The 22877-nt window shown below is 33.2% G+C and overlaps 1 protein-coding gene and 1 long non-coding RNA gene across 3 annotated transcripts in view; one reads left to right on the plus strand and one right to left on the minus strand.

The window, feature by feature from the left end:
* On the plus strand, positions 1-7891 carry LOC131948656 (uncharacterized). The gene is made up of 2 exons (XR_009388041.1): positions 1-290; positions 7767-7891. It is a non-coding gene; the product is annotated as an uncharacterized LOC131948656 (long non-coding RNA).
* The window catches only part of LOC131948653 (coiled-coil domain-containing protein 180), a gene marked incomplete at its 5' end in the record, with an annotated part of 22670 nt that continues 6063 nt past the window's right edge, over positions 6271-22877 (minus strand). The window contains 12 exon segments of one of the 2 annotated variants that reach the window (XM_059310270.1): positions 6271-7866; positions 8311-8438; positions 11539-11655; positions 12698-12809; positions 13029-13166; positions 13490-13650; positions 16236-16380; positions 16557-16698; positions 17681-17789; positions 18911-18963; positions 19477-19518; positions 21459-21555. In XM_059310270.1, the coding sequence (XP_059166253.1) occupies positions 7726-7866; positions 8311-8438; positions 11539-11655; positions 12698-12809; positions 13029-13166; positions 13490-13650; positions 16236-16380; positions 16557-16698; positions 17681-17789; positions 18911-18963; positions 19477-19518; positions 21459-21555 (1385 nt within the window). 2 annotated transcript variants of the gene reach the window in all.

Raw genomic sequence — 22877 nt, forward strand, 5'->3', positions numbered from 1 at the left:
AATACTAAAATGTTTCCTTGTTTCATTTATGTACCTGTTTTTAAACAATTGAATTAAAACTTTTCACTAATAAATGAAGACTAGCGATGTTTCCACCAGATGCAACCATACTCATTTACTATAGCAGCCATCTTGTTTAAGTTTTATTTTTATAAACTTAAGCGCGAGATTCAGGGAGAAACCTCTCTATTTTACAAATGGCTGCTGTTCATATAGCAAATCTTGCTCGCAGACACTGCTGTTTAAAGTTAATTTCTGGCCTATATCGATATATTTAGCCATTGATTTAGGTTTATTATTCATTTATCTATAATATTTGACACAAACGTATCACAATATACTACTATTAAAGCCTTGACAATGAGGTAACGTTTTCGTACATTAATAGCCGCGGGCGATTTTACGTACCCAAAACGATAGATTACCGAATTTTAAAGCTATCACCGTGGGGGGGGGGGGGGGGGAGGAGTTACATCAGCTAAGGGTACTGTGCCGTACTTTATTCTAGACTCTATGTCGTGCTGACGTTTATGAACTGTCATAGGCCGCGGCTTCTATCGTCCACACTGAAACAGATCCTAGAATCTATTACGAATCATTTGAGAATGACTCACAGGGAGAGAGAAATAAACTGTGAGCGTGAACTGGTAATATCCTCCATAATCTTCAATTTTCATTTAAAATATAGTAAAAACATAACAATTATTCAATAACTAACTATTTATTAAAATTTGATTTCCTTCCCTGTGCAAAATACAATATAGGCATAAATGTGAATTCTTAACCTTTATAATCTATAATTTTAACCTGAAATTTAAAGTTAAAGACTTTAAGGCACACAATTAGTCCTGCTATCGGTAATCCCTTAGTTTAGCGTCGGAAATTATCGGGTAATGTTTGTTGAGTCTCGGTAACTAGAGTTACGGTAAACCATGGTTTATTTGACAATTGGAATATAAATAAATTGAAAGTCGATTGTAGTAAATTAATGTTTTAATTTTTTAAGTTTAATCGACAAAAGGAAACAAGAATAAATATAATAGTAGATTTAAATTAGTAGATCTAAAAAAAAAAAAAACATATATTAATATAAATATAAATAATGAAGTCAAATGTAGGCTAATAATTTAATGTTTTTTGCTTGCAGCGGATTTGCGACCATTAATTAATTAGATCTAGCTAGATATCTAGCTGCTAGGCCAAGTAAAAAATCTAGATTACGAAAATAGTAAAAATGATTACAAAATGTAAAAATGATTACAAAAATAAATCTATCTAAATTTTAAACATTCTGTATAAAAATAAAAGATGACACCAAATAAAGTATGGTTTACAGTACTTCCGGAAGTGTGTGACAGACTTTGGCATTGTTTTACTGTTTTTTACTGCTATACGATTCCGGAATAATAACCGACGCTAAACTAAGGGATTACCCTGCTATCAAGCAATAGTACCTCGTTTGTGTAATATAGTGAGACTTGTGAAGTCAAGGGAACTCACTCTTCTTGTATTAGTATTATATTTATACTGTTATCTTGAGTGATGTCCCTTATATGTTTATATATCTTTGTCTCTCGTCACTTCCGCCCTCTCTCGTTACCATCATGTAGTTGGAGGCCAATAAACGTTTTATATACAATCACATGCTTCTATCGTCAATCTATTACATCTGGCGACGAGGATAAATAATCCACTAGAAAGAGCATATGCTTACTTAAAAAGGAGCTTGCTAGAGCATATTGGCTAAGTATTTCTAGAATAATGGCGCTGTATGGCCAAATAAATGAATTTGATTCGAATGATGAAACCATTCATGATTATCTAGATAGGTTAAGCTTTTACATTGAAGCTAACGACGTGATGATAGAAGCCAAAAAGAGAGCTGTTTTGTTAACAGTCATAGGGCCTCAACAATTTAGGCTACTAAAGGACTTATGCGCACCAGCTAGTCTAACTACCAAGAGCTTTAACGAGCTGAGCAAATTGCTAACAGACCACCATGCGCCTGTACCATCAAAGTTTCTATGTAGAGCTAGATTTGACGGTAGGACTCGTCAACCAAACGAGTCAATATCAGAATATGTTGCTGCTTTACGTCATTTAAGTGAATTTTGTGAATTCGGAGACACGCTGTCTGACAGACTATGTGAAAAGTTTGTGACAGGTGTAAATAGCCCTGATGTTCAAAGAAAGTTGCTGCTCGAGTCAGATCTAACATTAGAAAAAGCAATACAACTTGCAACTTCATTCCAGCAGTCATCCGATGCGGCGAGATCTCTAGCACCCTCAGAGATCCATGCAGTAAACAGCAGGTTAGTCAACAAACACCAACCCCATCAGAGCATTTCAACTTATGCTAAACAGCCTGCACGTTCAAATCCTAGATCTAAATCTAGTAATAATTATCAAAAATGTCATCGATGCAAAGGTCCCCATGCATCTCATCGATGCAAGTTCAAGTCAGCTACTTGTTATAAGTGCAGTAAGCAAGGTCACATTGCCAAGGCCTGCTTTGCACAGTCTTCGTCTGTTGCTAAATCTAGCCAGTCAAGACAGTACCGCAACCAAAGGCAGCACTATGTTAACTCTCACCAAGACTACCTAACCCAACCAATGAACCACTCTACCTGTGAAAATGCTCAAACTGATTCGCAGCCGGATTTCAACCTGTTCTCTGTGAAATCAATAAGTCATGCTCCCATCAATGTACTAGTTTATATCAACGGTAAGAGCATCAGCTTCCAACTTGACACTGGAGCATCTCTAACAGTCATCGCAAAGAAAGACTTTGACGCTGTCACAGGAGGATCAGTGCCTCTACCACCATGTCACAAGTGTCTAACAACATACACTGGTGACAACGTTCCGGTAATAGGAGAGTGTATGGTTCATGTAAGTTATAATGGTCAAAGTGTTAAACTTCCTCTTCTTGTGGTTGAAGGAAATGGACCACCATTACTAGGTAGGAACTGGTTAAGTGATCTTAAGTTAAATTGGGAGAGTACATTTTCAGTGATCAAAGCAAGAGAATCTAGTTTTACTTCAATAGATAAAGTTATATCTGAAAATGAAAGTGTTTTTGGTAATTCTGGATTACTAAATGATAGGACAGTGAAGATAAGCATTAAAGACACAAATCCAAGATACTGCAAGCTAGAGTTCCACCTTATGCAATGAGGGATAAAATTGAAAATGAGCTAAGTAGATTGGAATCTTATGGCATCATAAAGAAGGTAGACTATTCCGATTGGGCAACGCCCATTGTGCCAGTGTTAAAGAAGGATGGTTCTGTAAGAATTTGTGGAGACTATAAAGCCACACTGAATAAGCAAATAGAGCTAAATAGGTACCCTATTCCTAACATTGAGGAAATTTCTTTGAATTTGGCAGGAGGAGACAAATTCACTGAATTAGACTTTAGTCATGCTTACACTCAACTAGAACTGCATCCAGATTCAAAAGTCTATACGACAATAAACACACATAAAGGACTCTACCAATATGAAAGACTATGTTTTGGTATATCATCCAGCCCTGGAATTTTCCAGGCTGTCATGGACAGTATTTTTAGGGATATTCCAAATGTTTGTGTTTACTTTGACAATGTGTACATAACTGGTAAGAATGACAGTGAACATCTTAAAACACTTGATAAAGTCTTGAAAATAGTTGGTGAAAAAGGTTTAAAGATAAACAAAGATAAATGTCAATTCATGCTGACAGAAATTAGTTTTCTTGGTTATATATTAAGCAAGCAAGGCATCAGACCTCAACCTGAGAAAACAAAAGCCATTAAAGAAGCACCCAAACCTGAAAATACCCAACAACTAAGAGCTTTTTTGGGCTTGATAAATTACTATGCAAAGTTCATAGGGAATCTGTCTGGTAAACTATCACCACTGTACAAGCTGCTACAGAAAAATGCAACTTGGCACTGGGGTAAACAACAAGATGCTGCTTTTAACGCAGCAAAAGAAGCTTTGTCTTCTGACACCTTACTAACTCACTATGACCCAGGGAAAAGACTTATATTAACATGTGATGCTTCACCAGATGGTGTAGGAGCAGTCTTGTCCCACATGGATGAAAAGGGTGACAGACCCATTGCTTTTGCCAGTAGATCTTTGAACCAGGCTGAGAAAAATTATTCTCAGTTAGATAGGGAAGGCTTAGGCATCATTTTTGGTGTTAAGAAATTTCATAAGTTTCTGTTTGGTAGGAAGTTCACCATCTTTACAGATCATAAACCATTGCTAGGTTTATTTGGAGAAAACAAACCCCTACCTGAGCATGCCTCACCAAGAATTCAAAGATGGGCTATCACACTAGCCGCATACAATTATGAATTGAGATACAAACCTGGATCTGAGAATAGTGCAGATAGTCTTAGTCGATTACCTTTAAAAAACCAAAGCCTTAGCTATGTACCAGAAGATGTATTTGTTCTCTTCACTATCATGGATAACTCCAATATAATATAAATGTGAATGATATTAAAAGAGAAACACAAAAAGATGAGTGCTTAATAAAAGTATATGAGTACTGTAAGAATGGTTGGCCTGAAGAGTCTGTGAATGGTGACTTAAGGCCATATAAAATAAGAAAAATGGAATTAAGTCTAAAAGATGGAGAATATGCAGTCCATTATCAGTCAGAGTTGCCTAAACAAAGTATTTGTAACTTAATAAATGATTATGGTGATATGGCAATTTCAAATGCTTTTAAAGAGAATACATTAGTAAGAAGGAATGTGATCATCAAACAACTTTGCTAACATCATTAGCACTTACAGAAACTAAAAGGGTAACATCAAAAGAAAAAAAGATTTTTGCCATTTAATACACCCACTTCAAATACTGGATCACAGTTGCAAATTGATATGGTCCAGGATATTACTTTTAAACAGTATTTTTGGTTACTAAAAAGCACTATCAGATTACCTGAGAAAATTGATCAATCAAAGAAATCTATGTCAGTTAAGGAGCTGAATAACAGCATAATACTTTCAGATGCCAATTCAAAAATAGTTCCATTAAATCATGACAAAACATGCATTGAAAGAGAATTTGGTGTTAATGAGAATGTGTATCTGAGAAATTATGGGAGAAGGGAAAAATGGATACCAGGTCAAATTGTTCAATGTACAGGACCTGTGTCTTATAAAGTAAAAACAAATGATGGACTTATTGTCCGTAGACATGCAGACCAGTTAAAAATAACTTGTGCAGATAATAAGTGTGAATCTGTCAATCCCACCAAATCTGATCAGTTCACACCAACTCAGTTTGTTCCACAACCGAGTTCTGTTGATATGAGTGAACCAAGTTGTCTAGAGTCAGAAAATGTAAATTCTGGAATTAATGATTTAGATCCTAGACCTCCTGAGATGGAGAATCCATATGGTCAGAATCTTGAGTCACCAAATCAAAAGCCACTGAGAAGGTCAAGCAGGACAATCAAAGTCCCAAATAAGTTAGACCTATGATTTTAAAGGTCAAAAGGACTTTGACATCATTGTTTGGTATTTTAATTATGTTGTAACATATTGTGCATTGTTTGTAAGGATGTAATCTACCATAATGTTCATGTTACAATATATTTGGTGATTTTAAGATACTGTCAATTGTTCTATTGAGAGATGTGTTGTGTTTACTAAGGGTAAAGGGATGTAATATAGTGAGACTTGTGAAGTCAAGGGAACTCACTCTTCTTGTATTAGTATTATATTTATACTGTTATCTTGAGTGATGTCCCTTATATGTTTATATATCTTTGTCTCTCGTCACTTCCGCCCTCTCTCGTTACCATCATGTAGTTGGAGGCCAATAAACGTTTTATATACAATCACATGCTTCTATCGTCAATCTATTACAGTTTGCATGTACCATAAATCATTATATTTAATTGTAAACCTTAACAGTTTTAATGCCAGTTCAAATTATACATACATAAGTTGCCTTTTAGTAGATTTAGTAGAAAAGCAACAATGTTTTTGTTCATATGATAGTTACTAGTAGTGAAACTCACCTAATTTTAATTTAAAAAAAACAACAACCCATTCAAATGTTAATACTATATTTAGGAATAAACATTGTATTAGGGTTAAAAGATGGTAGATAAAAATCAACAACTTGGGTTTTTGTTTATACTTAAAAAGGAAGGCCAAGAGAAATAAAGTTCACAAAGAGTAAAAACAAAATAATTATTTCATTTCAGTTAAAATGTCAAACACTCACATTTTCAGAATTAAAACTTTATTTAATTCTAATTGTTTTATTATTTTTTATAATTCTTTTGCAGCATTAAGATCAGTAAAATATATTTACCCTAAGGTGGAAAATGAGAAATTAAATTTTTACCATCTTTAAGGGGATATGTTCAGTGTTTCTACTATATTTTTAAGATTTAAGACCTGAAGCCTTTTAAATACTTTTACCTTTGAATTTTTCGATAGTATTAAAAACGCTAAGCAGGGGCGTAGCGAGGGGGGGCGGGGGGTGCGGACCGCACCGGGTGACACCATTTAGGGGGGTGAAAATTTGTCCCGGGAAGGGTCGCTTCGCCTCTGGGGGGTGACACCCAACCTCGCTGCGCCACTGGGGTGACACCAAGGCACAAAATAGTAAAATATATAGAGAAAAAAATTGAGGGGGGGGGGGGTGCAAATCGAAAGTTCGAAGGGGGGGGGGGGGTGCAAATCGAAAATTGAAAGTTTGTCCCTGGGAAGAGTCGCTACGCCTCTGAGGGGGTGACACCATTAAGTGCCGCACCGGGTGACACCCGACCTCGCTACGCCACTGACGCTAAGGCTTTATTTTTATGCACTTAAGGTAATCAAATTTACACGGCTTATATTCCATTACATATTAAAACTATTAAAACAACTTTTTAATAGATCTACTGGTCGGAATTCTACAAGGTCCGAAAAATTGTACTTTTTTAGTATGCAAAAGTTAAAAAATGTGCATATTTTTTTTTCACAAACTTTTTTCATGAAAGCTATTCCACTTCCCTCGAGTTAAAAGTTTTATTATCAAATGAAGAAAAAATGCTGAAAAAATTTGTGGGAATAATAAAAAAAAAGTAGGCTTTTTAAAGTTAAAAACTGCTAAATGAGAAATAAAAGCCAAAAGTAACGGAAAGCAGTTAACGAAAATACCATTACTGTGTAATTTGTAAAGCCAATTAATATCTTAGGGTGTTTCTGCGATGACGGAAAATACGATTAACAAATATATGAGACACCCAGCTTTCTAAAGGTCTCAAATACAATATGATGAAGAATATTGAACTATGAACGTGTAAGATTTGAAAAAAAAAAGATTTTTTAATTAATGGGGTGATGAAAATTGTATTTTAAACACATTTTAAAAATTCTCTCATTAAAAGTATTATTTTTGTAATACAAAAAATGGACAAAGTTTCCAAATTTGAAAGAAACCCATAATGATAAAAAAATTAGGATTTTGATGATTTCATTGCTGCGCATACCCCCTTAATTAACAGCATTAAAAATGTTTTAAATATCATTTTTAAATAGTTAATGTGTTTAGTAGTTCACCCATCAACAGGTTAATCTTAACCATAATAAGAGTGCCCCCAGCCTCCTTGTTTAATATTGATAGTCTTATTTGAAAACTTTATGGGCTTTACATTTAGAGAACTGATAAAACAAATCATATCAGACTATCAGTTGATATGAAAAGGAACATATTTTGGGATTCCTTAATTTGCTTTTGTATACAGGTATTTTACTTTTTCCACAGATAAATTCCAAGAGTCTTCCCACTGCTTCTCTGTAAAAAGAAGTTTCTCTTTGTTGGTTTCAATTTCTTGAAGAAGCCTCTCAAACTGCTTTTTGTATTCCTAAAAATAAACAATGCACAACAAATATGGTTTCTTTTTACTGTGTGCAGTGTTTCTTCCAGAATTTTTTCTCCAGGGGGGAGGGGGGGAGGGACGGGGCGGTCTACATTTTTTGAGGGGGCGGACATTAGTAAAAGAAGAGATGCCTGGAAGAAACACTGAGGGTGTGGTAAATTTAGAAAAAATTAACTATCAATTGAAAAAACTCAATCTCATTTTGTTGTGCTCGAGATAAAATTTTATTTACAGCACGATTCATAAACTTCTGTAGGCCTACATTTAAACTATGACTTACATAGTTATGACATAAAGTAAAAATGTATGTGTACATAACAATAGATATAGGGTTTCTGGAAATTTATTTTAATCAGGACTATACAAATTAAAGATTACAGTAAATTACAGTACAAAATTTGTAATGCCATTTTCAGCAAAAAATTATACCTCAAAGGCTACATCTCTTGCTTGGATTACTGCATGATGAGCCATTGTTGTTTTTTGAGTGACTATGGTGGTTGTAAGTAAAAGTTTACTTGGTGCCTTCCCAGTAAAAAATTGGTTACTGGGGATACCTGAAAAGAAAAGTTTTATTTCAAGTTTTGAAAAAAGTAACTCATTTGTATTTAGAATGTGCTATTTCAACTTAATGCAATTTATTTTAGTAGGGGTTATGCATTAATTACGTCACATTCCTTACGTTTGTGATAAGGTGTGATGAGGAGAGCAGGCATTGATTAAAGTGTATCATAGCATTTATTTTGTCAAAAAAAAGTTTTTAAAAAAGTTTTTAGAATTATAATAATTTTGGGAGGTAAGGTGTGAACTTCTGACACCCTTGGGGTTGGGGGATATAGCTTTTTGTGAATATGACAATAGAGTGGGGGTAAGATCAGCTTAAAATTTGTTATATCATTTATGGACAAGCCCTAACTGAATGATAACCATCTTTGAAAAGTAGGCTTCTAAATTCAAACACAATCTCATGAGGTCACAGAACTTAAATGCATTAATGTATTTGGTAGCCAAATTAAAGGCTTTTGTTGCGGACAGCCTGGTTTTTATAAGTGCTAAAAATTAATCAGAAAAATATTTTCCTAACATAAAATTCAAGAACGTTAATAATGCAGATCTATTTAAGCTGTAATTATAGTATCTAAATTCACTTTATTCCCTTCTATATAGATATAATAAACACTACAATTGACTCTGGGAAAAGTGGTAACCAGAAAGATGTGCAATGGAAAAATATGCAAACAGTAAAGTGCGCAAACAGAAAAATGCGCACACAGAATTTTGCACACAAAGAAAATGAATGAATTAAATATATCTTTCTTGTATACACAAAGGTTGTTACAATCTCAAACGTGCACGCATAAACACACACACACTATAATTGATGAGCGATCTTTGTAATGTTCTGTGTACACAATTTTTTAATAATTTTTGCATTTTTCTCTGTGCGCAATATTCTTTGTGCGCCATTTCTTTTTGTCCATTTTTCTGTGTGCACATGTTTCTGTTGGCGCATTTTTCTGTGTGTGCATTTTTATGGTAACCGGTAAAACTAGCGCTCAAATAAACTGTGATGAATACAAAATTGTAGCTATGGATTGCCACACTGTAAATGTGTAAAAAGTGGGCAACACAATTCTGTTTTCTTTGGTGCTCAACTGGGTATTGAAAAATGGTTACGAGCCAAATTAGCATGAAAAGCAAGAATTATTGTCTTGGCAAACGTATCCCATCTGAAATGATGTTATCATTACAGGAACACAAAAGATCATATTTGTTTTAATATTTAACAAGATATATGACTAAATCTTGATCCTACTTCTTTCTTGAAAATTCAACCCAATATAAATTTTATTAATTCATGTAATTTTAACAGACTAATGGTAATTAGTCAACCTTTTCTAATGGTGCACCGTCAAAATGGCCCATTAAAATAAGCACCCCAACAAATCGGTCAGCGATAAAACGACCCAGTCTAAATAGCCACGTCGAAAGGTCCCCAACATATAGGCTCCCGTCAAATGGGTTTCGTCATACTGACCTGCGAACATATAGGCGTAAACATTTTGTACAACGAACCAACCACACTCAGTTCATACCTCCACTACCACCATTACATATTTTAAAGGCCTGAATAAAAACATGCTCATGATCCAACAACAATTTCCAAACAAATTGAACTATTAACAGCTGTATATATATATATATATATATATATATATATATATATATATATATATATATATATATATATATATATATAGTTATATATGATTTTTTGCCAGTTCCATTAATGATTAATTAAAGTTAAATAGTCTTTTAAGTACAAGTCGTCAATTATTACAAAGGGATGGGGTGATACCATGATGTAAACGTGCTAACTATAGAGAAAACAATGCTACATCCAACTGTATTATTAACAGACTATAGATAAACAACGTTACTATTTAGTCTGCAGTGATTAAAGCTTATACACATATATTTAAAAAAAGGCCTGCCAAACAAGAGCTGCATACATTGTACTATGGTGTTGGCTAACTCTAAAGTGTATTGAGGAAGGGGTCCCACTGGCAGGTGTCATATTCATCGAGGTCGTTTCGTTCGGAAACCGTATTGACAACGACACTTTAGTCAGGAGTCTTAATAATGGGAGTCATTTTGTAGGGAGCCTAAATGACAGGGTCCATTTGTCGCTGATTCTTTTGACGGGGCCGTTTTATACACTTCTTATAGATATTCAATTTTTAGATAATATATATTGGCACACTTAAATCCTGCTTGTGAAGACTAATTTACAGAACAAAATTATTATAAATTATCTGACTGCAGCAGCTAGGTTAAGGGCTTTTATTTTTGTTTGGATTTTCAGTTAGATTTAAGTGATATTTGTGGTTAAGATTTTAATGCAGTTTAGAATTTTCCTTCATACTGTAATCTTCAAATTATATCAAGACATTTATAAAAATTTTGACTAATCAAAATGGTTAAAGATTATATAACGTTTTGATGAATGTCTTTAAAATGATTAAAGATTTCAAGACGTTTTGATGAAGTTTCAATACGGTCAGCTAAAATTGTGACTCTATTACTGTAGGGGATGGAGTGGTCGGATGGTAGAGTCTATGTGTGAGTTGGATGTCTTGAAGCACACCCAGCTCTGATGGGTACCCAACTCATTTGAGTTAAAGTAAGGGTGCTTGGGTATAGTGCTGACAACATTATCCCTTCATGTGCCTAGGTCTCTGAAACAGGTGGAATCTATTTCACATACCTCATGGACCATCAGGCTCGAATGGGTGCTAATTTTAAAAGCTTTTTAAAAAAAACCTGTTCAGAAGTATCACTTCAGTGATAAGCTGCAAGTTCCTGTGCTAATTTATTTCTTGGAAATTGATCACGTGTCGTCATAGTGCAGTTGGATTAGTTTGTGTGGTAAATTTTATTCCACGTGGGCAATTTATTTATTGGTCTTGATTTGTATTGTAGTGAGACAAACAAGTAAAATTAACTCAGTTTAAAATTTAAACTGGTATTTTTTAAATAATATCATGATCAGGCACGGTTTCATTACTAATATTTTATCATATAAACATCAATATATTTTTTTGAACTTGTAAGAAATAGAAATATCATAAAAGAAACTAAAAATATGTGAATAACCTATCCATGTTGCTTTTCCTTTTGGCTGAATATCCTTTTCTTCACTAGCATCATATTGTTCTCCAGCTTGTTTTCGTCTAATCAGTTCAGTAGTTGGCTGGTGTTTAAAGGCTACTCCTGTAAACAAATAAAGTGCATAAAACTTAAAAAGCAATGTATGTTTGTGTGTGTGTGTGTGTCTGTCCTTTATGCATTACTACACCTCTCATCACATCGCCGTGAAACTTTGGGAAGTTGTTGAGAATATTCCTGGGGAGGTTTCTGCGAAAAAAAAATTTCAAATTCGCAGGGGTGGCGCTCCGACAGGGCGCGATTTGTTTTTTTCTCTATACGGTATATAAAAATAAAAGTCGATTTTGGTTTGGCATCGTTCATCCGATAGCCATGAGACTTTGGGGAGTTCATTATACCACTCTAGGGAAGGGTTCTGTAAAAAAAATAATGTTTAATTTTGCAAGGGGGGCGCCACGGGAGGGTGCGATTTTTCTCTATATACGGTATATAAAAATAATAAAAGTGAATTGCAGTGACACCGTTCATCCGATAGCCATGAAACTTTGGGGAGTTCATTATAAAACTCTAGGGAAGGGTTCTGTAAAAAATCATTTTTAATTTCGCAAGGGCGGCTGCAATTTTTCTCTATATATGGTTTATAAAAATATTTTACGGTTTATTTTTCTTCTTTAAATACAATTGTCGTTATACATTTAAAACATCTACCACATTATTTTCAACAAAATTCCGTATCAAGTTCTCGATATATCGCTGTAGATTCTGATGTGATGTCCGTCAAAAATATTTTGCGGACAGACAGAGAGAGAGAGAGAGAGAGGTGCGCGCGTGGGCTTTTATATATTAGGATATATATATATATATATATATATATATATATATATATATATATATATATATATATATATATATATATGTAGAGAGAGAAGAGAGAGATTTATGAAGGCTTCTATGAGAGAATCCTGGCTACACCTCTAACTTATACCCATATGAGTAATAAAAATAGGAGTATATGTTAATTAAGCAAATATAAATATAAAAATATAATCAGGAGTAATAAAGTTCATGTGGTCTAAGAATGTTCTTTTTTAACCTTATTCAAAGAAGTTTTACTTTTTGTCTGGATTATTTGCAATGACATACTTACTTCCTTTTTTAATGTCATCAACCACAATCATTTCATCATACTGTTGTAGCTGATGTTGAACTATTTGTTGTAAATTGTCTAAAAATACTTTGGAATTCTCCAAAGCCGTTTCCTATTTTAAGAAAAAGGTTAAACATATCTTATTTATCAATTTATGATTAAGACTTCAATCATTTTATGTAATACATTGAAAAAGCGATTATCGAGATTACAATTTAAATAAAATTATATGACATGTTTAATGCAAGAAAACAATACATTCAATGTACTTTCTTAGGAAGGCAGGTTAGTGAAATTCTATAAAATTCTCAATTAAAAATCAATGGCTTACCTGTCTTTCCAAAGTGTATTTAGCTACAGTTTCTGTGAAATCCAGATATCGTTCATGTTCTAATGCACATAGTGTTGCTAAATCATTTGTAAATTGTGGATGACCCAGAGTAGGTCTGAGCTCATTTTTATTTGAATCCTGAAGTCAAATAAGTATGTGTTTTGATACAAAGTTTAAAAAATTGGTTAGTTCACTTTAATTTTTTAAACCATTTAGTTGTCATTAAAAATAGTGAGATTTGTTCACAGAGCATTGAACAGAAACACAAAATAATCACTACATTTAATGCTGCATTAATTAAATCAACATTTTTTCTAACTGTAAAATGCTGTGAAAAATTGCCATTGTATTCTACATTAAATCTTAAGTACATGTTTATAATATTGATTGTTTGCACTACTAGAAGTGGTTTTTTTTTATGCAAGACTAACTGTAATTAATTCAAGATAGAAAACACACACCTTTCTGAGAGTCATTTGGTGAAAAATAGATTTATACTTTGAAATAAATTCTTCTTGAGCCATTCTTAGTTTTTTAATTTCCTGCTGCAAGAAATCAGTGAACACAATTCCTGGTACAACAGAACATAATTCTTCCAGTTTCTTCAACTGATCTCTAAATTCTGTGGAAAGTATAATTCCTAAGATTTCTACATTATTACTAAGCTATACATTACATATATATGTTATGGCCCAAGTCCAAAGTGCTGACAGTTTGTGAAGTTGTCAGAGTGTTTTTTCAATGTCCAAAGAACTTAAAATTGAAAGCTTTTTTCACACATTGTCCCAATCTAATCCCTCCCCAGGTGCTTGACGACATTTAGGAATGACTTCTAGGCCAATATTGCATTAGAAAATAAGTAAACAGTATATTCAATTTATAAATAAAATAAATTAGTATTTAAAATATCTGTGTTTTACCTACAACATTACAATTCTCTAACTCTATGCAAATTCGTTTTATTTATGGTAATATGAAAACAAACTATAGGGAAGTAATTTTTTTTCTTAATGTGATCTTAACTTCTGTAAATTCTCTATTGTTAGTCTTGAATCAAGGCAACTTATTTGGATAATTTTAGTGAGGTAAATTGTTACTTTAGCTGCTTGTTTTCGTAATTTTTTAGTTGATAAATGACTACAAATTTCAGAAATTATAAATATAAAAAATGTATGCATAAAAATTAAACTTTAGAATATAACACAATGGTGATCAAGTGCAGTATGAACAATATGCAAGTCTTCCTATAGAACTTCTATAAAATATTAAAAAATAATATTGATAAGCTATTATTTACACCAATACTTGAGATCATCAAATGCTCCCATCTTTTATTTTACAGTCAGGACTTAATCTATACTAAAAATCTCAAATCGACTGTGGGTATGTATGATTGTTGATGACATGCATATAGCAAAAGAACTCCACTGTTTTTGGTCAATGTCAACTTTCCTAGCAGTCCCCCATGATAGTCCAGCCTCTACCACTACTTCCTGGCAGTCCCCCATGACAGTCCTTCCTCTGCCAGCTGCTTCCTGGCAGTCCCACATGACAGTCCAGCCTCTACCACTGCTTCCTGCCAGTCCCCCATGACAGTCCAGCCTCTACCACTACTTCCTGGCAGTCCCCCATGACAGTCCTTCCTCTGCCAGCTGCTTCCTGGCAGTCCCCCATGACAGTCCAGCCTCTACCACTGCTTCCTGGCAGTCCCCCATGACAGTCCAGCCTCTACCACTGCTTCCTGGCAGTCCCCCATGACAGTCCAGCCTCTACCACTGCTTCCTGGCAGTCCCCCATGACAGTCCAGCCTCTACCACTGCTTCCTGGCAGTCCCCCATGACAGTCCAGCCTCTACCACTGCTTCCTGGCAGTCCCCCATGACAGTCCAGCCTCTACCACTGCTTCCTGGCAGTCCCCCATGACAGTCCAGCCTCTACCACTACTTCCTGGCAGTCCCCCATGACAGTCCAGCCTCTACCACTGCTTCCCTGCTGTGCACCTCCAGGTATCCCTTGGCTTTCTGCTTTTTTCATGAGGCATCAAGTTTAGCACCATTCCTGTGATGTCATCTGGATTCTTTCTTAGGACATGCCCAATCCATTGCCATCTTCTTTTTATGATTAATTCCTAAACTACTTTCATTTCCATATTTCCTAGTAAACTATCATTTGAGATGGTGTTAGACCAGTGGATGCCTTATATCCTGTTACTTTCCAGCAGTCGCTGCCATACAGTAGGATGCTAAGAACATGACTTTTAAAAAGTCTGCATTTAGTCTTGGAGGAGACTTTTTTCGATTGCCATGTTTTTTGTATGGTTGCAAAGGCTTGTTTGGCTTTAGAGATGAATGCTTTAATGTCAGCTGAGCAGTCACTTTTATAATTTACAATGTTGCCTAAATATGTTAAATCTTTTTCTTCCTCTACTTGTGTGTTGTTTATTTTAATAGGTTCTTGACAATATGTATTTTGCTTTGCTAACTTTGGTTTTGTTAATGTTCAGTTAGAGTCAAATTCCATTTGCATAGTAAATAAGTCTATTTAGTTTTTTTTTCATATCTTTTTAACTGCTGGCTAGTAGACTTAAGTCGTCTGCAAAATCCAGATCTTCTAGGCTAGTTGTTTGTGTTCATTGGATGCCTCTCGCTTTGTCTATAGTTTGTGTCATCAGCCAATCAATCACTAAGTTAAAAGCAGTGGGGACAGAACACACCCTTGTTTAACTCCAGTCTGAACCATAAATGGGTCAGTGATATGGCTACCACATATAACTTTGTTTGAATGTACTGTTTACTAACTATTGTTTTAATCCATAATAGTTTAGAAGGCGTTCCTAAATGTCCTCATTGTGTTTTGGTGGGTGTTGTTTGCGGTTCTGTTATTGTTTGCATTTATTATTGCATTTATTTTTAAGTCTATATTTGCGTTTATGTTTATGTTTGCATTAGTGCTTTTATTTCTGTTTTAGTTTGCATTTTAGTTTGTGTTTATGCTTGGATTTGTGTTTATACTTTTTCAAACGTCCATAATTACATATAGAATTTTAATTGAAAATTTTATATATTCTCAAAACCTGGGCAGGACATGGTATATGCTGCTTAATGAAAACACAAGTTACGGCCCTGTACAGATAATTTATCTCAATGCTAGTGCAGGGCCTTGCAGGTATGGTTATTTAGTGATAAGACAAATGTAAATGTTAGAGTACCTTGCAAACACTGGTTATGATATTCGTCAACCTGTTTACCAAAGGACAATATTTTTTGCTGTATTAAGTCCCTACACTCTTCAAATGTTTCTTTAACAGCTTGAGGTCGAGTGACTGGCCTAGCTCCCTTCTGAAGATAAAATAACTAAAAAAAAAAAGAGAGTATTTACATTATTGCTAAGTTCAACATAAACATATCACAAGAGTTAGTTTTACTCAAGAGACTTGTAAAAGATATAATCGATGTGTACAATCAACAAAAAAAGGTAATGTTAGCTTTGAAAATGTTGCTTTGTTTCTAGAATTAAAAAATTCCTTTACCTCAGAAATGGTTTTTAGAGACTCCTCTGCATTGCTCAAACACTTGTGTGCAACTTCAAGGAAAGGAATGCAACTTAAATCTGTAACTTCTTCCTCATCTCCAGTTAACCGCTGCTGTTTGTCTAGTTTACTTGCGCTAAGCCTTTAATTTTGTAAATGTAGTTTTCAAGGTGTTGCTGGCTCTTTAAAGCATGTTTACAGTTTACAAAACTTTGTAATGAGCTATAGAATTTAGATCTAAGTAGTGTTTTAAAATATTATTTAGCAAACAAGCCTAGGCCTATGATGGAATTCTTCCTAACATTATGTTCATCTTATTAAAACATTATTTCCACCAAAATTAAGTTTTTTTGTCAGACCAAACATTTCGAAATTCATTATAAATTAGTTTGAAGGTCTGCACTTAACATTTATAGCTGAGTACCCCGAAACATGGTAGAAAATTATGAATTCATTATTTATTGGGATTAAGTGTGTATGTATATGTGTGTGTGTATGTGTGTGAAAATATGTATGTATGTATATATGTGTATATATGTAGATGTATATAGTACATATATAAATTTATAATTTAAGCCACTTGGTAGTGTGTCAGTCCGTCTGGTAGTGTGTCATTCCGTCATTCCGTCATCACTATAGATTCTAGAAACATAAAAGCGAACAACAACACATGTCATGCATTTTACTTGCATTGCATAGTCTTATTACAAGTACTATTTATGTAATGACTTCAATTTTTTTGTTGGAAAAGTTTTTAACCTTTTGCATTCATCAACAAAAGATTTCAAGAAAATATTAAATACACGCACATTGCTAAAACATATTGAATGGATCAATGTCAAATAATATTTTCACTAGAAAAAATGGATACATTTTAATAACAGTAAGGTCGAATTAAATTATTTAATTAAAATGTTTCAAAATGCCTGGGGAGATAATAATAATAATAATAGTTTTATCATCTGCACTGTCAAAATCAGAGTCAGATATGTGCCGTGACCTGCACCAAACCCCTGAGGGGATTGATCAAACCCAGATTAAGAACCATAGTATTAAACATTTAAATTTTGACATGGCTATTTTTGGATTGAGCGAATCCTAGTCAATACAGCTAGTACATGTACCTTCGTGGAACATCCACTGCATTCTTTGCTGTAAGCTTTTGAATATTGGTATCACTTCCTTTACTAGAAACTTCAGACATTGCTGACTTTGGTTTCTCTTTATGGATATCTATAATATATATATATATATATATATATATATATATATATATATATATATATATATATATATATATTAAAAACTTAAAGAGAAGTTATCCAAATAAACACATTTAAAGGATAAATAAAATCTATTGTTCTTTTGTTTTAAAAGCATGTCATGCCTTTTTAAGTAAAATAATTAGTTTTATTAAAAAGGAAAATATGTGAGCAGCTTTTTAAAAAAAAAACAGATATTTTTCACAGAAAAATGTATGTGCTGTATGTAGACAAAGTGCAAAAAAAACCCACTGTTTGTAATTTGTGTAATGTAGTAACATTTTAAAATAAACCGGGAGTGATCTCCCCTAAACTTTCTCGAATATTCTAATATAACACTACGGGGGATGGCAACTCGGGATATAGACTTCTAGACATGATTTTTAATCCATTTTAAATACTCACATTTTTTAAAATAGAATATAATCTAGTAGAAAAAAGAAATGCACACCAATTGAACGTTAAATAAAGATGTGCATAATAGTGCGCAATATTATTAGTACTTTATAAATTTACATGCGTTTTTTGAGAAATCGGAAATAGCGTAAATAAGTACTTCCGGTCAACGGAAATGACTCAAAATTTGACAGAAGGTAGAGAATTAGATCTTTTACTTACATATCAAATTTCGTTTATCTATCTGAAATAGTACTCAAGTTATAGGCTTTTGAAAAATTCAAAGTAGAAAAAGTACCACTTCCGGTTATCGGAATTCGCTCAAAAGTTGATACGGATCTACGATTTTGATAAAATACTTATATATGAAATTTCACCAGCCTACCTGTAACGGTACTCAAGTTATCGTGTTTACACACGGACACACACACACACACACACACAGACATACGGACAAGATTGCAAAATTATGTTTTTCCGTATCAGTGAGATGTAAAACGTCGAGATTTGCAAAAATCTCGATTTTTTTTTTGCACGACTACAAGACTTTCTCTATACTTCGTATATACGAGAAAGTAAAAATTACTGTTTCTAAGAGAGATTAACTAATATCTACCTTTAAGTTAATGCGCTGTTGACAAACACAGAAGATTAAACCACATCAAAAGATTTCTGAAAAATTATGTTTGTTCTTACCATTGCCATCAGAATCAGCATCATTTTCCAATTTGATTTTATTTCTTTGTGACCTAGAGAAAAATAAAAACTTTCAAGATGAAATACAAGAAAAGTGGCACTGATAACCAAAAGTAGGTCTTACATTTTACAACGTGAAGTTACAGGGAAATAGAGTTCTCAAGTGATTTAATCCTTTAATCTTAGATTATTTTTCTTTGGACAAAGTGATAAGTCTGTAGCACTGCTGTCTCATACTGAAATTTACCACATAGTTAAGCTAAATTAATTTTCCTTTCTATGTAAATGTTATGAATTAACAAAAAACTATTAGGTCAAATGTAATATAACATATTAAATGTTTTATGATTTTAGATTGAGTCATGAATTCTACCTAGCTATTTTCACTCTTCAAACCTAAATTAATTTCAAATGTTCTATCAAAACAATGGCAGAATTTTTAATCTTCACTGGGGAACACTACCTTACATCAAAAGATTTTTTGAAAATTTTTAATAAATAAAACTAATGAACACAATTTTATTTAACAAGCAAGGAACAATTCAAACTATCTTTCAAAAAATTACCAATATTCTTCTGTGAATTTTAATCCATTTACTTGTATACAGCTAAAACAGCAGGTAAAAGAAGTGCTGGGTTACACCTGGTTCTTTATTATTATTATAACTTATCAGCATTAAAGATAATTATTCAAGCTCTAACATAGATTGTCTTAGAAAATGTATTGAACCAATTACTTCTAAAGTAATTATTAATCCCTTATTCTTAACCTGTCTAAAAATATTTTATTGGTGTGTGTGTATATATATATATATATATGTATATATATATATATATATATATGAATATATATATATATATATATATATATATATATATATATATATATATATATATATATATATATATATATATATATATAGGTCTATACAAACATTTATATATACACACATACACATCTATACACAACTTTGTACCGGACAATTAGAGTAATCTCTATAATCGAGCTTAAAGTGACCCAAAACTGACCTAGAGTAACCTTGGCCTTATATAAACTATACATTTTTTTAATTAGATCAACAACTTGAAGATGTGACAAAATTTGGAAAGGAGATAGCTCTGGTGCTGTAGGCACCTGGAAAAATACCAGATTCTCAGAAATGTCATACTTAGTGGTTAATAATACTTTTACTCCTCAATTTTAATTGTTAAAGGGATGTAACAGTGTTAGGACTTTTAAACTTTTAATTTCTGCTGCTCTTTGACCACACACGAAAATAAAAAAAGAAAATATTTAGATAAAAGAAAAATTCCTTTAAAATAATCACTAAACAGTTTTCAAAAAAAAAAAAAAAGGTGTAAAAAGTAATACAATGTGACTATTTTTATCCTAAATTTTACCAATGTGTAAAGGGATATAACTGCATATTAAATTTCTATTTTTAATTTCTCAGTTCTTAGATTACACTCAAAGTAAACAATAATAACATATGAATAAAAACAAAATTCTTTATTCCTTGCAACTTTTAAATTGGTGTGAAATTAATCTGTCTCTAATAACTAATATTAGAGGAGGTCATATGCAAAACCTGTCAAGTCCAATTTAAAAAAAAAAAAGTAAGTTGCTCTTACAGCCTTCTTAATAACTCAGCTATGTAAGTAATATACTAATTTTTGATCAGGTAAATAGACATTAATGCAGTCACCTTTCATATCTTGTGCATATTCTAACATAAGGTACCCTGACCACTATGATCAAACTAACAGACCCCCTTCCTAATTACAGATATTCATACCCAACTCCACCCCCCCCCTCCCGCCCCCAGTTACAGGTATTCATACCCAACTCTTTCCACTTGCTACTGTTAATCTTTATTTTCAAAAATGGAGCTCAATCTGTAAAAATCCTGTATAATATGTTCACACCTTTAGAGTGTAAAGGAATAGTTATCTACAACAGTCCTTTATGAGCATAGTAATGCACCAGTGGAAAAATTTGGGACAAGGATAATAGTTATATATAGATATTTAATTGAAAATTTTATTCCCAAATACCGGGCAGCGCTGGGTAGATGATGCTTAATGAGCAAATAAGAAACAGTTCTTTACAAACAACGTTTACCTCAAATGCCAGTGCAGGGCCTGGCCGGGACGACTAGTATACATATATACATATACACACATACATATACCGACATACAAATACATATATATGTATATATACATATTCATATATACACACACATATACAATCACATATATATATATATATAAATATATCTATTAATATATGTATATATGTATATATATACACATATATAATCACATTAATACACACACACACACACACACACATATATATATATATATATATATATATATATATATATATATATATATATATATATATATATATATATATATATATATATATATCTATCTGTGTGTCTGTCTGTCTGTCTGTCTCTCTGTATATCTATATATGTATTGGTTTATAAAATAAAATTCTTTTTATCTAAGTATGTTGTAAAAATAGAAAAAAACTCACTTCAGTATATTTTTAATGAGACCAACAGTTGGATCATCTGATAGTTTACTAGGTTTATTTACTAAAATATTTCCGTCATTAGCATATCCTGCTTTGACTGAAAAAAAAACCCAGCATTAGCATATCCTGCTTTGACTGAAAAAAAAACCCAGAGATATATTTAAAATAAATAAAAGCAAAAACTGTAAAATGAACAAGATAATCTGGTGACCTGGAGCAGTGGCGTAGTGAGGTTGGATGTCACCCGGTGCGGCACTTAATGGTGTCACCCCCCAGAAGCGTAGCGACACTTCTCAGGGACAAACTTTCTATTTGCAGCACCCCCCCCCTCAAACTTTTGATTTGCATCTCTTAAAAGACTATTTAACACTCGAATTAATCACTTAATTAAGTGGCATTATCATTTTTCTCTATATATTTTGCTATTTTTTGCCTTGGTGTCACCCCCCCCCCCCCGTAAATGGTGTCACCCTGTGCAGTCCGCACCCCCCGCCCCTGCCCCCCCCCCCCCCCCCCCCCTCACTACGCCTCTGACCTGGAGAGCACCATAGACTGTGGATACAGTGGGCTATTATAGTTGGTTGACTTGATCAAACCAGGGTCAACATTTGGTATCCAGGCAGTAGAGCATGAATTGGTCAAGTGTCCATGAAACCCTTATAAAATGTTTTATGCTTTCATTTTAAAATATTTTTTTTTGCTGCATTCAGATAGCAAGGTATGGAATAGAACAAAAGTGGTCTTCTCTAAATTATTTTCTAGTCAAATCTAATTTATTAATGTTATTTTCAAATAATACTGTAAACATCTAATGTAAATTGTGTCAAGGAGAAAAATGTCATGAATTTATGAAAGAAAATCAGATAAAAGCTAAATGCAACAAACACATGCAAGAAAGTTGTATGTCTGTTCACACTTTTGATAAAATAAACTATGAAGTACAGACAATATAAATTACAACACAGTCTGTGGTTAAATGGTATCAGGAAAATATATTAGCATCTTATGTTGGAACATGTATCATAGTTAGAGACCTAATAGCGTTTCAACAAACATCAAATTTGTCATCTTTGACTTCAACAAGTAAGACCCCTGACTTCTATGTCTTTAATGACAAATCTGACAGCCCAATCTGAGCAGCCCCAAGTTTTCAGGGACTATTCTAAAGCCCCTCAGAGGGAAACCATTAACAGAGGGAGAAAGTTAGGTGAACTGATCCTGGATACAGCTACTCTTATATTAATGAGGATTCATGAAAACCAGATAAACAGTGGCAGCAAAAAGTAAATTATCACAAAGATAATCTTTTGGGTTGTAAGAGGACATCCCATATAATAATGCAAAAAAAAGTTTTTTTTGATAGTATAAACAAGGATTATAATTCGTTTGGCATATTCAAAGTTGGAAAGATTGTTAAGT

Source organism: Physella acuta, unplaced genomic scaffold, assembly GCF_028476545.2.
Source record: "Physella acuta isolate Inbredline_101_S28 unplaced genomic scaffold, ASM2847654v3 ptg000656l, whole genome shotgun sequence".
Classification (NCBI taxonomy): Eukaryota; Metazoa; Mollusca; class Gastropoda; family Physidae; genus Physella; species Physella acuta.